Source organism: Zootoca vivipara, chromosome 6 (assembly GCF_963506605.1).
Source record: "Zootoca vivipara chromosome 6, rZooViv1.1, whole genome shotgun sequence".
NCBI lineage: Eukaryota > Metazoa > Chordata > Lepidosauria > Squamata > Lacertidae > Zootoca > Zootoca vivipara.
This window is the reverse complement of record NC_083281.1, coordinates 16,608,924-16,624,696: the sequence shown is the minus strand read 5'-3', so window position 1 is coordinate 16,624,696 and position 15,773 is coordinate 16,608,924. Positions and strand designations below refer to the sequence as shown.

Genomic DNA, 15,773 nt, shown 5'->3' with positions numbered 1-15,773 from the left:
GCCCCTCAAGGTCCCACCCAGTGAGCTTCATGGCCATCTGGTGGTGATTTGAACCCTGGTCTCTGCCAGGTCATTGTCCTGCACTCTAACCACTTTGGATCACTGTCTCTCTTAAGAAAGAACCCTCCCTCCTGAGAGCCACAAAATACCGAAGGTCAGGGAGAGGAGAGAGTGAAGGCAAGGAATGTAGCCAGAGGCAATATAAGGGCCTGCCGCAGTTGGACTACGTGCCCCACCTAACCCTCAGGGCCAGTTCCACATTTTAGATCATTAATTCCCTTCAGCATTTAAATTGTTTTTTAAATCATTTTTATTAGTTTTCCAATACAAACTTCCAATTCTCCAATTAAAAACAATAAACTAAAAAAAGAACCAAATTGTAATCCAAATAATTAATTATTAATTTTTCCCCCATTAAAAGAGCCTTTTAATGAGGGTGAAAGAGGAGAGCGCAAAATATGGTCTGAAGCTCAACATAAAAAAAAAAACCCAACTAAGATCATGGCCACTGGTCCCATCACACTTCTTCAGATGCACACTTCAGATACACACGAAAGCTCATACCTATGACAAACTTAGTTGGTCTCTAAGGTGCTACTGGAATGAATTTTATTTTATTTTTTGTTTCGACTACGTCAGACCAACACGGCTACCTACCTGTAATTAAGAAGCAGAGGTACTGTTCATTAGAGCTCAAATGGACTAAAGTACAGGTGTGTGCTAGAAGAGATGAGATCAAAAACTGCAGATCAGAACAAGCTGCAAGGTCGTTAAAGTTCGAACTTGAGAGAAGACTTCATGTGGGGAAGGGGAGCCTATGGTTTATATAATTTGGTATATTTGAACGATTGGAATTGATAATTATATTATAAATTGGTATTGTTATAATGAGGCTATTATTTGATTGTAATTGAAAACTAATAAAAATTATTATAAAAAGAGTGAGTGAGTGAGGGATTGGCAGCACCCATGTTTCAGCACCCAGGAGGACACACAGCTGCCTGGTTCGGGAGCCAGCTGGGGTCTTAGTTTAGCTGGGTGGATTTCGTTGTTTTCATAAGTTCCTATTAAATTACCATATTTTATTTTATTTTTAACTCTGGAAAGTGGGGGAGTTCATTCAGTGGTGTAGTGCAGGTTGAAAGTGCCTGGGGCCACATGGAGGAAGGGAAATGGACAGAGTACACATACACGTTCAACTGCCTAGTTGCATATGCATCACCCAGGAGATCGCAGAGATAGGGAGAGTCGTGCCCTTGTTCCTGGTTCTCATGGAGAAGCCATTTTCAATGGAGCCCTATCCCACCCCAAACCTCTGAATGCGGAGGACCTTGGTAAAGAGGGATCCCCTGTGCTGATCTCAGCACCCAAGAGGGTCTGTAGGGAAGGAAGAGGTCTTTCTGATACTAGGCAAACTACCCTCTGTGCGGTTCACAGTTAGCTTTAGATGTACAGATCAATGCATAACAATATTACAAATTTGTCAAAAGGATTGGTCAAAATGCATATTTGAAAACCAACAGTTGCTCCAATACAAAGCACAGAAACCCTCCCTTTCTTAAGCTCTGAGTGTAGCTCCCCTGCCCAATGCCCTGTGTTTTTTGATCCCTTCTTTTCTTCCTTCCCTGCCCACCCCCTTTCCCAGCCCATTGTAAATGGAGAGGATCAACTGGCTTCCTTCAGAGACCATTTTTCTAAAAGCGGAACTGCGGAACAATGTGGACACTCCACTAGGCTCTATATAGGAACCTTCGGGAATTCCTGGATTCTGCTTCTGACCTGTCTTGGTTGGCTGCCTTCATGCGTTGGCCTCGGAGGGCAAGTCACAGCTCCAGCTCCAAAGGCAGGTGGTGGCCTTGGCCCTTGAGAGACAACAGCATGGGGAAGTCACCCCATCACAGATCACCTGCCCTCTGGTCCTTGGGAAAGGAGACTTTTGCTGCCTCCTTGCAGAATTATTTTTGCATAATTCAGAGAGGTCTTTTGGGTCATTTGGAGGTGGGGGAGGGAGAAGGAGGTAGGGAGAGAAACCCAGAAGATTCCCTTCTACATAAATGTGAACAGTCCAGTTCTGGGGCAAGAGTCCAGTTATTTGTGCTCTAGCCAACTCTCAAAACAAGAATTCCTCCACTGGTATTTTGAAACAGCAAGACTATTATCTGCCAGTCATCAGATTTATCTCAGGTTTACTTGCAGCTCACAGGCATTTTGGAGTTGGCTGTTTCTTTTTATTGCCCAAGTGATGCTCTCTAAACCTCTCCCTGCAGCATATGGGCGATCTGGGTCAACATTTTTCCAATCCTTAAAGTGCACGATGCAATGGAACTCAGGGCTCCCCATCTGATAACATGAGGCTATCTTCCTGCTTGTTTGGTTCTGTGTCTCCAAGGACAAACCCAGAGTTGCCTGATTCACCCTGCACTCCTCTTCCCTCTGGCCATTATGCGCTCAAGGAGGCTTAGAAAACTGGGTATAATTATCTCTTCCCTTGAGCATCTCTTGCTCTTCCATTTTGGAAAGCCCATATCACTTTTTGCTTGCTGCCCAATTTTAGCTGTGCTGATGTGGGTAATGATGGTTCAGTTAGGGTTTATTGGCTTTACATCAATATTCATTATAATCATATATATATATGGTTGACAAATGGTGCTGTGCAGGTCACTTTTATATTGAAAACCCTCAAAGTCCCTTTATTGGGGCCAACCCAATAGGGGGAAACCAGGCAGCGGGCCTTCTTGGTAGTGGTGCCCACCTTGTGGAATGCTCTCCCATCAGATGTTAAATAAATAAACAACCACTTTATAAATAAACAACCACAATTTATAATTAGGCACAACATTGGAATTGTTTGAGTATTGGAATATGTGTATAATTTGGAATTCATAATTTGGTTTTATTGGAAATTTTAAATAAATATTATTTTTTAAAAAATAAAACAGAGGGGGGCATAATATGGAGAGTAGAGTGTTCTACAAGAAAATGGAGTGAAATGACAGCTCCAAAGTGAAATCTGTGATCTCTTTATTCACAACATGGCAATAGCAGACGACATTAGAATTTTGTGGGGTGATTTTACAGCTGTGGTTTGTGTATGCCTTATAAAAAGAAGTGCAGGTAAAAGAAGAGATTAGAGAACCAAGATGAAATATTTGATCTTGCAGCTTCCTCAATTGGGGTGCAGCAGTAAAATGAACATTAACAAGAAATAAGGCAGCAATATACTATGCATGTAGAAAAAGAAGTAATTCCAGAAAATGGAAAAATGTTAAACATTGTCATTGCTAAAATTATGGTGGTGTGGACATTAGTGTGTGTGCTTGCTTGCCTTTTGGTGGCCAAGGTGGATGACGATGGGATTCTGCTTCTCCAAGACACCTGACCACCTTCAGAGGGGAATGGCACACATTTCATAAAAATGCGGAGTGGTGGCAAAGCCAACCAGCATGGGAGAAATGTCGATCTTTTCAGGTGGGATGGGAGATTTGAGGCGGAAGTTCTGCAGGATGCTGGTGAGGATGAGGAAGAGTTCCATCCGAGCGAGGGGCTCCCCAAAGCAAGAGCGTTTCCCTAGGAAAGAGGAGGAAGGTGAATAGAGGCTTTCAGGGGGCTGTTATAAAGGGCTTGGCAGTACCTTGGAAAGGGAAAGGGCCTCACTCACCAACCGAGAAAGGCATAAAAGCCTTATTCTTCTTGAACTGCCCATTGTCATCCAGGAAATGTTGGGGGTCAAACACATCTGGTCTTGCAAAATGTTTGGGGTCTCTCAGCACAGATCCAAGCACAGGGAAGACGTCAGTCCCCTGAACAAGAGAGGGAGAGAATCTTAGATTCATAGAATTGCAGAGCTGGAACGGACCTTGTGGGCCATCTAGTGCAACCACCTGTGACGAAGAAATCTCAACTAAAGCATCCATGACAGATGGCCATCCAACCTCTGTTGAAAAACCTTGCTGGAAAGAGATTCCACCAACATCTGAGGGAGTCCTTTCCACAGTCCAAAAGCACTTGCCCTCAAAAAGTTCTTCCTGATGAGAAGGGAAGGGGGAAATGGCTTTTGGAAGGTTAGAATTAAACCCCTTTAAGCCCTATAAGTACCAACACTCCTTTGGGGAAGGCAGTACTAGAAGATGTGGAACCAACACCACATCATCTGGCTGGGCTCTTCAGGTCTTATTTTGGATTTGTTGACTCTGATACCCCCACAATGATGATGGCAGACAGGTCAGAGACAGAGGTGCCTCAGGGGAATTTACTAGCCCACAAAACTTGTCTGGAAATTGTACTGAAGGGTGGAGCAGAAGAGCAGGAAGCTCAGGAATGAATGAAACCACAGTACCTTGGGAATGGTGTATCCCTGGAACTTGGTATCACAGGTCACACATCTTGCTACACCCAAGGGGAGCATGTCACCAAATCTCTGGATCTCGTGGATCACAGCATCTGTGTAGGGCATCAGGGGACGGTCATCCATGGTGGGAATGCGATTTAGACCAATCACACGTTCAATCTCTTTGTGGATCTTCTCTGTTGAGAAATCAGCAGGATGTGACAACAAGTGTCCATGTGCACCTTCCGGGGAGCTAAACAAGAATCCCAGTTCATAACTAGCAAAAACAAAGATGTTTCTCCACCCTCCTTTTCACCTGCTTCTGCATTCACCTTCAATCTCCGGGTATTTCAGCAGAAGCAGAATCCCATAGCGCAAGGTGGTGCTGACTGTTTCTGTACCGGCAAAGAAGACATTGAGGGTTGTCATAATGAGATTCTCTAGGAAGAACTCTGAGTTTGGGTTTTCTTCTTCCTAGCAAGAAGAAAAATGGGGAAAGAGGACGTTTCACAGATTATATCTTGGGATAGACTACAATCTGACTGCCTCCTGTATATGAAGCTCTCTCTCTCCTAATGATTGGCTGAGCTGGAGTGATGTCATGCTCAATCCAATGAGGGGAAGGGGCAGTCATGGCATGCTGAAAAGGAGCCCAGTGATTGTGTGGGGAACAGAGGGTTGGGTAGAGTGGGAGGGAGGGAGGTGTCACAGAGTCCTTTTGTGCAGAAAAGTTACAGAGGCAAAGGAGAAGTGCCTGCTTAATCAGGCCCATCTAGTCCAGCATCCTGTTCTCACAGCAGCCAATCAGATGCCCCACTGGGAAGGAGGGTTCGAACAGAAGATTCCTCTCCCCTCCCATGGTTTCCAACAAACTGTATTCAGAAGCATTGTTGCAACCAACCCGTGGAGAGCAGGGTACAGCCATCCTGGCCAGTAGCCTTCAGTAGAACTCTCCCCATCAATGTGTCCAAACCTCTTTTAAAGCCATCCAAGTTTCAAAAGTTCCTGGTTCAAACAGGATCTACAAAGTTTCCTTACCCAGAAATTGATCATAGTCCTTAGAAGATCATAATCTTACCTGCTGCATTTTCACTAGGAAGCAATCAATAAAATCTCGAGGGTTGTTGGGATCCAGGGTCTCCTTGTTTGCTTTTACCTTCCTTTTAATGAACTCCTTCAGACCCAACAGCTTCTTGAAGAATTTCTCTTGTGGGCCAGGCAGGTGCTGCATGATGCCCGAGAACATGTAGGAGAGCTGTGTGTGTTGGGTTTGGAGGAATACAGAGTTCGGGGGAGGAAGAGAGAGAAAAGATATTGAACAAAGTAAGTTAAGATGGATTTGGGGGGCAGGCAGAAGCAGGAGTTTCTCTCTCCGTTCTTCGTAATCATGGAAAGTTTGGGAAAAACAGGAGGCTTGAAAGGAAGGGAGACTTGAGAAGTTTGTCTCCAAGAAGAACAGACAGAAGGTACTCCTGATTACACCCAGATATAACTTGGTGCTGACTAAGCAATAAACTCATCACAGACAAAACCTCAGGGCCTGACTTCTCCTCTTTGAGTGAGAAGGAAGGCAACTTGGAGGAAGAATCAGGCGGTGGGGAGGAATTCAAGCTTCAGTGCCTCAATCTGAGTTTCGCTCTGGTTGAAGCAACATTGTAAACTTGCTCCAGGCAGAGCCTGACCAAAGAGCAAGGCAGATAAGGAGTTGCAGCACCATGGAGAGCTCAGAGTGAGACGCCTGCTTCAACAGATATCAAAACCATTTTGAAGCTTTTCCCAAGTTCTGCCCACTTGTGGAGAACTTAGCTTCTGCTTGTATGGAAGACTGTAATATTGGCTTTTGTTGGTCAGGCTCACTCAGACCCCTGAATGTGATCTAGCTCTTTAGCTGGTGATGCTACAGCTTCTAACCCTGTGTCTTGACCATTGCTGGACTTTGGGGTAATGACAAGGCCCCACCCAGTAGTGGCTGTCCTGCATACCATGCCTTGAGTAGATAAAGAGAAATTGCATTATTCACAAACTCACGACGGAAGTCCTCCACTTCCCCTCCAATTTACCTGTCCCCAAGAGGTGGAAGCAAACTGGAAGACTTCCAGTATAGCGCGGAGCAAGGAGAGAAACTCCTGATCTTCGTATTCAAAGCGGTTGCCAAAGGCGATGGAGCTGATGATGTTGGACACTGAGCGGCTCAGGACAAAAGTGGGGTCAAAGGGTTCACCTAGAAAGAGAGACCCCCAAGTCACTCAACCTTGGAGCAAATCAAGTCAACCCTTTGCAAATCAATCCAGTCTTTAATGGTGTTTTCTTTCATCTGGTGATTTCTCCCTCGCTGTTCATTTAAAGCCCTCAAGGTGGCTTGCAGAATATTAATTAAAAGAGTATACACATAAAAACAACAATTAATAGCTACTGTAAAAACTCATGAAATATCATCAAAATTAAACCCAAAGATTCAGCATTAAATTCTCAGTTAAACATCAACAGTTACTATTACTTGTAAGCCATTATGCCACATTTCTGTAACTCATTAAGCAGCATTTCTTGAAGATACCAAAACTGAGCTCACTTTTTGTTGCCCTCAGGGATTCCAGCAGGAAGTGGGTCTCCTCCAGGATCCGCTCTTCGAAGGATCTCTTTCCCACCCCAAAATTCCTCAGCGTCATGATGGAGAAATGGCGTAGCTGTTTGGCCCTTTCCCCATTACTCAAGAAAACCCCTGAGAAGCAAATGAGGAGTAATGGGAAGGAGGAATAGGAGAATGTGCACTCAGTGGGAATGTGGCTGAAAACACACAATGATGGAGATTCCCCCCCACCTCCAACAAATAATAATGATGAAAACGTCTTCATTTTCAAATCTTGTCCAGTTTTAAAGTTCAGAATTCAGCTTTTGGGAGAACATCCTAAGACAGGCATTCCCAAACTTCGGCCGCGCAAATGTTTTGGTCTACAGTTCCCATCATCCCTGACTACTGGTCCTGTTAACTAGGGATCATTGGAGTTGTAGGCAGGGCCATCTTAAGCATACGTGGGGCGCAGTTTGGGGATGCCTGCCCTAAGATATATGTGGTTTTTTAATAGAGAGAGAGAGACTCTCAGGCTCATTTCCCTCCTCAGGAAAATGGGTATAACAATACTCTACAACACAGAACCACCATTGAGACTCTCCAGAGCTAGGTTTGCTAAAAGGTGCCATATAAATGCCAGTACCAGTAATAATGTGCTCTGGCCAAGAATTGCTGAAGAAGAAACTGACCATAACCCCGGAAAAGCCAATTAATTATGGATATCTCTCCACGGCCACCAAACTCTTCAGCCTGGTCCACCAGGGCCTCCTTCACGGCATCGTATCCACACAAGACCACAACACGGCGGGGCCCTAAGTGGATGGTGTAGACAGGACCATATTTCTCACGGATCTGTGAAAAGAGAGCACAAGGAGAGCCTGCTGGATCAGGTTAAAAGGGAGCACATCTAGAGTCCAGTATCCTGCTCTGAGAGTGACCAACCAGATGCCCCTTCTGGGAAACCTTCAAGCAGGACCCGAACGCAAGAGCGCTCTTCCCTCATGTGGTTTCCAGAAACTGGGATGCAGAGGCATTGCTGCCTCCAACTGCGGAGGCAAAGCAGATCCATTGTGGCTATCAGCTATCGGCACTTCCCTCCATTCCCAAATTCCATGAAACAGAATAATGAAGAGAGAAAATCTGTATCTACAGCACCAAAGTTACCTTTCCGGGGTGCAAGCCTGGGCAGTGTGTAGGGGGTTCCTGGACAAGACCCTATTCTCAGCCTCAGTGATGTGGTCCGAGGGGAAACAAAGCAATACACTTGCACCAGCTTGGCTGCAGGAGTTGCCAGAAGGAGGCGAGCAAGACATCATCCAAGCGCCTTAGGGACTCCACTCTGGATTTGCATATGGTCTACTCTTTATCCCCCAAACATATATCACAAGGCAGCGGGTACAGATTCCCCCCCCCCTCAGAGTTTATTCCTTTCCCATGAATGAGTGTAACCGCAAAGCAGTGGAGGTTTAGGATCAGAGTTCTCCTAGATTGTCTTCCTTCTCAGGTTGATGAGCCCCTTCTGGCCCCCATTTCTCTCTGCATGCAGAAATTGCTTTCTTGACTGTTGGACCCACTGTTGGTCTCAGTATTCTGCAGCCCATCATCACATACTAGGCACCTCCCTAACTAACTGAGGGTTTGCAACCCACCGGATACCTTCACCTATTTCAGCCAGTGAGTTTCAGCTGTTTTCTGGGGTCTGGCCACTGTTGCATGCTGACAGCTTCTCGGAGCCATGGAGGGGAGAGGGAATTAACAACCCAAAAGGAACACACTGTGTCCCCCACCAAGTATACTGCTTCTCCCCAACACCTCATAGACTTCAGAGAGAGAATCAAAAGTTGGAGAATGTGGTGGAAGGAGAGTTATGAGGAATGAGAGAGAGAGAGACAGAGACAGAGACAGAGACAGAAGGGTGGGTGGACGGATTGAATGGAGTGATCATCATTAAGCAGCACTATACAAAATGATTTGATAATAACAAATCAGAGAGTGGATAACTGACACATTATAGAAAGTTACCTTCATGAGTGAACGGTAGATATCACTTGTGTTGAGTTGGAGCAGGTTCCCAATGAAGGGGAGGGGAGTTGGTCCAGGTGGCATCTGGCTTTTGCGGTGCATCTGCCACCATGTTGAGAGGACCATCAGGCAAGAGAGGCAGATGACTAGGAAAAGGGCTGCTGCTGTCAGGAGATCCATGGGAAGGTTGTGGGTAGCCTGTGGAGCTCTACAGGCAATGCATTGCTGACCAGCTGGGAAGGGAAAATACCTGCCCAGCCTGACTTGAGCCTGTTACATATCTTTGAAAGAACCCGCTTCTTGAAGTTGTGCAACTTGTTTACTCTCTGCTCAACATCTTCTTTCAGGTCAAGAGAAGACCTTCCAGAGCAAAGTTCAGATGGACAGATAGTGGTGACAGGGAGTTGCCAGCACCACCAAGGGAGCTTCAAGGAGTCCCAGAGGCAAGCACACTTCTCTCACCCCATTTCTCAGAAGTCCCTATCATTTGACAGGGTCTCTGCTGGTGTAAGACTAGGAGGAGAGAAACTGAGAAAGAGGCTGCAAAGGGGTGTCTGTGGCAGTAATAGGGTAGTCCAGGGAGTCAATGATAGAGACAGAATCCCAGAAGTTCCACCATCTGAGTCTCCTAGAAGACACCTCCTTTCTGATTGATTTCCAAACTTTTCTTGTTACTTTTTTGTGCACTTTTTCTTTTCATTTCCAAATGGCTAACTTCTGAATGGAGAGGTGCTAACATTTTAATCTCAAGTCACATCTTCTGCTTCTCTTTCTGGGGTTGGGTCGGTTGGTCGATGCTCTCTTCAAGGTCATATTCATTTCCATGAACAGGCAGGGTTTCGCCCCGGAGGATCTACAACGGACCAAATATTAATATTGAACCACCTGGCTGAAAAGTATGCAGGCAAAGCCCCCAAAGCTCTGCATGTGGCCTTTATTGACTTCAAACAGGCCTTTGACTGGATTTCTAGGGGAAAGCTATGGACAAAACTGGCTGCCACAACAATTGATCATCGTCTTCCTCATCTGATCATTAATCTGCATGCAAACACCTTTCTGAGAATCAGGCTAGATAATAATGGTCTAGTGCAGGCATAGGCAACCTTTGGCTCCCAGATGTTTTGGAACTATGACTCCCATGATCCCTAGCTAACAGGGCCAGTGGTCAGGGATCATGGGAGTTGTAGTTCCAAAACATCTGGGAGCCAAAGGTTGCCTATGCCTGGTCTAGTGTCTAACCCTGTCGCCACCTCTAGGGGAGTAAGACAGGGCTGCCTGTTGGCCCCAGCACTGTTTAATTTTTACGTTAATTCGCTGGTGGCCCACATGGGCAATAATGCTTACCACCCCCCTAAAATAGCTGGTTGATTATTAAATGTTCTCCTGTATGCGGATGATGCCGCACTCCTAGCTAGATCTCACATTGGGCTGCGGAGAATGCTACAAGCACTCCATGAATACTGTGTACAGCATGAGCTTCAACCTAATTATGCTAAAACCAAGATTATGGCCTTCTCTGCCTGACCAAAACTTCACTCGTGGTCGAGGAATGGTACTACATTAGAGCAGGTTAACTGTTTCAAATATCTGGGACAAGTAATTTGATCAAATAGGTCCTTTCTGGCTCATAGAGATTGTATAACTACAAACGCATCTAAAGCAGCCATGATGATTAGATATCTATATGCTAAGAACCAGGCTCAATCAGTGAAACTTGCCTTGAGACTGTTTCAAATGAAAGTCCTTCCCCTCCTGTTGGTGAGCATTTCCCCGGGTGCCCATAGGGATTATCTCAGATTATCTCAGATTGGAATCCATCCAATCACGATTTCTTAGAGCATCCTGAGGATCCCCCCTTCTGTAGCGGGGGCGGTCATGAGATTAGAGGTTGGTTGGCAAGCATTCCGGTATGTGGCCTTGAAGGCAAAACTCTGGCTATGGCTCAAGCTATGCTTCAACCCGGTGGGCATGGCCCCCTTGATATTGAGGGATGATGTCCAATCATCATGGGAAAAGGAGGTCATAAATCAAGTGCAGGCCTGCGGATTGTCACATCTTTTCCTGGAGCCTATGACATTTAGTCAAACCAGAGAGCTGTGGTCTCTCAAAGACTGAGTGACATTACTAGACAAGAGAACATTGCCCTTGTGAAACCTGGGATGTTCTTGGGGGGTCAGATATTTCAGATTACACCAGCCCCTGATCTTGCGGAAATCCACTATGTAGAATACTGTAGACTCCTCACTGCTGCTAGGTTAAATGTCCTGGAATCGGAGGTATTGTTAGGAAGGTACAGGGGAGTCCCATATGCCCAGAGAACTTGTCATTGTGCCCTGGGAGTGGTTGAGTCAACTGAACATATTCTTTTGATCTGCCCATTCTATGCAGATCTTAGACAAAAACTCATAGTTCCACTCCTATGCCAATTTATCCCTGTAGCCAGAGAAAGACAAGTTTTGTTTCTGTTGAAAAAGTTTACTGGACCAACTGCCTCCTTGGTGGCCAAATTTCTTTTTCTGGCCCATAAGCGCCGTAAAGTCAAAATTGACAGCAATGACATGGGTCTAATTGTATAGTCTGTTTCTTATTGTCGGTTTAAGTTTAAGTTCTTTTAGATGTTTAAATGTTTTAATTTTTGTATGGATAGATGCTCATTTCTGACTGACGGTCGAATAAAATTTGATTGATTGATTCATTTCCAGAACTGAATTGTTGTCAAAGATGTATAATTTTTTGTTAGAATGGTATACGAAAGATGAGTTGACAAAAGATGTGATGATAAAGTGGGCAAAAGATTTTGGGTACAATATTGAATATGATGCGTGGTTGAAATTGTGGAATGAAACATTGAAGTTTACAGCATGTACCGCTTTGAAGGAAAATGTAATGAAAATGATGTATAGATGGTACTTGAAACCAGTTAAACTAGCAAAAATGTATAGAACAGTAATGCTGTTCTGTTTTAATATTCGGTTGGAAGCCGCCAAGAGTGGCTGGGGAAACCCAGCCAGATGGGCGGGGTATAAATAATAAATTATAATAAATTATTATTATATAGAACGAGTAGTAAAGTTTGCTGGAAATGTAAAGTTAAAGATGGTGAATTTTATCATATGTGGTGGTCATGTTGTTGTTTAGTCGTTTAGTCGTGTCCGACTCTTCGTGACCCCATGGACCATAGCACGCCAGGCACTCCTGTCTTCCACTGCCTCCCGCAGTTTGGTCAAACTCATGTTCGTAGCTTCGAGAGCACTGTCCAACCATCTCGTCCTCTGTCGTCCCCTTCTCCTAGTGCCCTCAATCTTTCCCAACATCAGGGTCTTTTCCAGGGAGTCTTCTCTTCTCATGAGGTGGCCAAAGTATTGGAGCCTCAGCTTCACGATCTGTCCTTCCAGTGAGCGCTCAGGGCTGATTTCCTTAAGAATGGATAGGTTTGATCTTCTTGCAGTCCATGGGACTCTCAAGAGTCTCCTCCAGCACCATAATTCAAAAGCATCAATTCTTCGGCGATCAGCCTTCTTTATGGTCCAGCTCTCACTTCCATACATCACTACTGGGAAAACCATAGCTTTAACTATACGGACCTTTGTCGGCAAGGTAATGTCTCTGCTTTTTAAGATGTTGTCTAGGTTTGTCATTGCTTTTCTCCAAAAAAGCAAGCGTCTTTTAATTTTGTGACTGCTGTCACCATCTGCAGTGATCAAGGAGCCCAAGAAAGTAAAATCTCTCACTGCCTCCATTTCTTCCCCTTCTATTTGCCAGGAGGTGATGGGACCAGTGGCCATGATCTTGGTTTTTTTTTGATGCTGAGCTTCAGACCATATTTTATGCTCTCCTCTTTCACCCTCATTAAAAGGTTCTTTAATTCCTCCTCACTTTCTGCCATCAAGGTTGTGTCATCTGCATATCTGAGGTTGTTGATATTTCTTCCGGCAATCTTAATTCCGGCTTGGGATTCATCTAGTCCAGCCTTTCGCATGATGAATTCTGCTTATAAGTTAAATAAGCAGGGAGACAATATACAACCTTGTCGTACTCCTTTCCCAATTTTGAACCAATCAGTTGTTCCATATCCAGTTCTAACTGTAGCTTCTTGTCCCACATAGAGATTTCTCAGGAGACAGATGAGGTGATCAGGCACTCCCATTTCTTTAAGAACTTGCCATAGTTTGCTGTGGTCGACACAGTCAAAGGCTTTTGCAGAGTCAATGAAGCAGAAGTAGACTTTTTCTGGAACTCTCTAGCTTTCTCCATAATCCAGCGCATGTTTGCTATTTGGTCCCTGGTTCCTCTGCCCCTTCGAAATCCAGCTTGCGCTTCTGGGAGTTCTTGGGCCACATACTGCCTAAGCCTGCCTTGTAGCGTGTGAAATGAGGGCAATTGTGCGGTAGTTGGAGCATTCTTTGGCACTGCCCTTCTTTGGGATTGGGATGTAGACTAATCTTCTCCAATCCTCTGGCCATTGCTGAGTTTTCCAAACTTGCTGGCATATTGGGTGTAGCACCTTAACAGCACCATCTTTTAAAATTTTAAATAGTTCAGCTGGAATATCATCACTTCCACTGGCCTTGTTATTAGCAGTGCTTTCTAAGGCCCATTTGACTTCACTCTCCAAGATGTCTGGCTCAAAGTCAGCAACCACACTACCTGGGATGTACGAGACTTCCATATCTTTCTGGTACAATTCCTCTGTGTATTTTTGCCACCTCTTCTTGATGTCTTCTGCTTCTGTTAAGTCCTTACCACTTTTGTCCTTTATTATGGTAATCTTTGTACGAAATGTTCCTTTCATATCTCCAATTTTCTTGAACAGATCTCTGGTTTTCCCCATTCTATTGTTTTCCTCTATTTCTTTGCATTGCTCGTTTAAGAAGGCCCTCTTGTCTCTCCTTGCTATTTTTTGGAAATCTGCATTCAGCTTCCTGTATCTTTCCCTATCTCCCTTGCATTTTGCTTGCCTCCTCTCCTCCGCTATTTGTAAGGCCTCATTGGACAGCCATTTTGCTTTCTTGCATTTCCTTTTCCTTGGGATGGTTTTCGTTGCTGCCTCCTGTATAATGTTACGAGCCTCCATCCATAGTTCTTCAGGCACTCTGTCCACCAAATATAAATCCTGAAACCTGTTCCCCACTTCCACTGTGTATTCATAAGGTATTTGATTTAGATTGTATCTTACTGGCCCAGTGGTTTTTCCTACTTTCTTCAGTTTAAGCCGGAATTTTGCTATAAGAAGCTGGCACTTCATGCCTTGTCGTGGCGAAGGGGCTTGAATAACTCAGAGAAGCTATGAGCTATGCCATGCAGGGCCACCCAAGATGGACAGGTCATAGTGGAGAGTTTTGACTAAACTTGATCCACCTGGAGAAGGAACTGGCAAGCCGAATGGTGGGAGGGAGGGAAGTCATAGCTCGGCAGAGCAAATTGAATTGAGAGGTGGAGATAAGAGGTTTTGTATTTGTTGTGTTTATGTGTTGTTTGTTTATTTGGAAAATTGAATAAAAATTATTTGAAAAAAAAGAAAAAGAAGATGGCTGAAATTCCATCACCTCCATTTTGCACACGCAATTAGAGGCTGAGGTGGGTGTCATCAGCCTCCCAAACTCCTCCAGGGCCGGAGGAAATAGTCTCATCCACGGTCACCCAACACCTGGCCCCAGATCTGGAGGGAATAACTGGGTATGTGTGTGCTGGATTGAAAGCCCCCGCACTATTCTGGCACTCTCCGAAGCAGTCTCCGCTAGCGAGAAGTCTCCATTTCTTAAGATGAAAAATTGGATTTAAATTATGGACATGCTTTGAGTGAAGAGGGAGGATTTTCTCTGCTAATCAATTCAGCCTCTGAAGACTTAGAAGACTCGATTGGAAAAGGGATTATCATCTGTGATGCTGGTTTGACGGAATAGAAAGGGGTGGGGGTGAGCCTTTATTTACTTTCTTTCAATACCGACAAATACCCCTTCCTCCCACCGACAAATACCCCTTCCTTTTGGTGCATGTGGGAACTAATGACACTGCAAGCCATAGCTTACAGAAGATCAAAAATGATTATGAGGCTCTGGGCAGGAAGTTGAAGCAATTAGATGCACAAATTGTCATCTCTTCTGTCCTCCCAGTTGAACGACATGGCCCAGGGAGAGAGGGAAAAATAGGGGAAGTGAACAACTGGCTTCGCAAATGGTGCAAACAAGAACGGTTTGGATTCCTAGATCACGGTCTGCAGTTTCTTGAAGATGGACTTCTGGCAAGTGATGGACTGCACCTCACAAAAGTTGGGAGGAATGTTTTTGCCATGAAACTCAAAAACCTCATCAGGAGGGCTTTAAACTGACTTATATGGGGGAGGGAGACAGTGGTCCTGAAGGTAGGAGTCTATCAAATGCTGAAGATGTTCATCCAAATGTCAAGGACCAAATGGAGCAAGCAGCATGCAGACCTAGTGGTGGGACGAAAATATCCTTAAATAAGAGACATGGGGGAATGATCAACGGTCTTCAATGTCTGTATACTAATGCACAGAGCATGGGAAATAAACAAGATGAACTTGAGCTCTTGGTACAGCAAACTAAATATGACATAATAGGCATCACTGAAACCTGGTGGGATGAGTCTCATGACTGGAATGTAGTAATAGAGGGATACAATCTATTTAAGAGAAATAGACCAAACAGGAAAGGAGGAGGAGTAGCTTTATATGTTAGGGATATGTATACCTGTGAAGAGATTCAGGATTTAAAACTTCAAAGCCAAATTGAGAGTATCTGGGTCAAAATTAAGGGAGAGAAAAACAACAGTGATCTCATTGTGGGAGTTTACTATAGATCCCCAAGCCAAACTGAGGACACAGATGATGCCTTC

At 44.7% G+C, this 15,773-nt stretch overlaps 1 protein-coding gene across 2 annotated transcripts; it reads right to left on the bottom strand.

The window, feature by feature from the left end:
- Positions 1-3,385: 3,385 nt before the first annotated feature.
- Positions 3,386-9,098, bottom strand: LOC118087886 (cytochrome P450 2A13-like). Of its 2 annotated transcripts, XM_035120949.2 has the most exons (9): positions 8,919-9,098; positions 7,586-7,748; positions 6,897-7,046; positions 6,388-6,548; positions 5,406-5,582; positions 4,660-4,801; positions 4,337-4,524; positions 3,659-3,800; positions 3,386-3,567 (listed from the first exon to the last, which is right to left on the bottom strand). In XM_035120949.2, exons 1-9 carry the CDS (start codon positions 9,096-9,098, stop codon positions 3,386-3,388), a joined length of 1,485 nt encoding a protein of 494 aa, XP_034976840.2. The 2 variants fall into 2 exon arrangements, with proteins under 2 accessions (XP_034976840.2, XP_034976841.2); XM_035120950.2 differs by lacking the exon at positions 5,406-5,582.
- Positions 9,099-15,773: the final 6,675 nt, after the last annotated feature.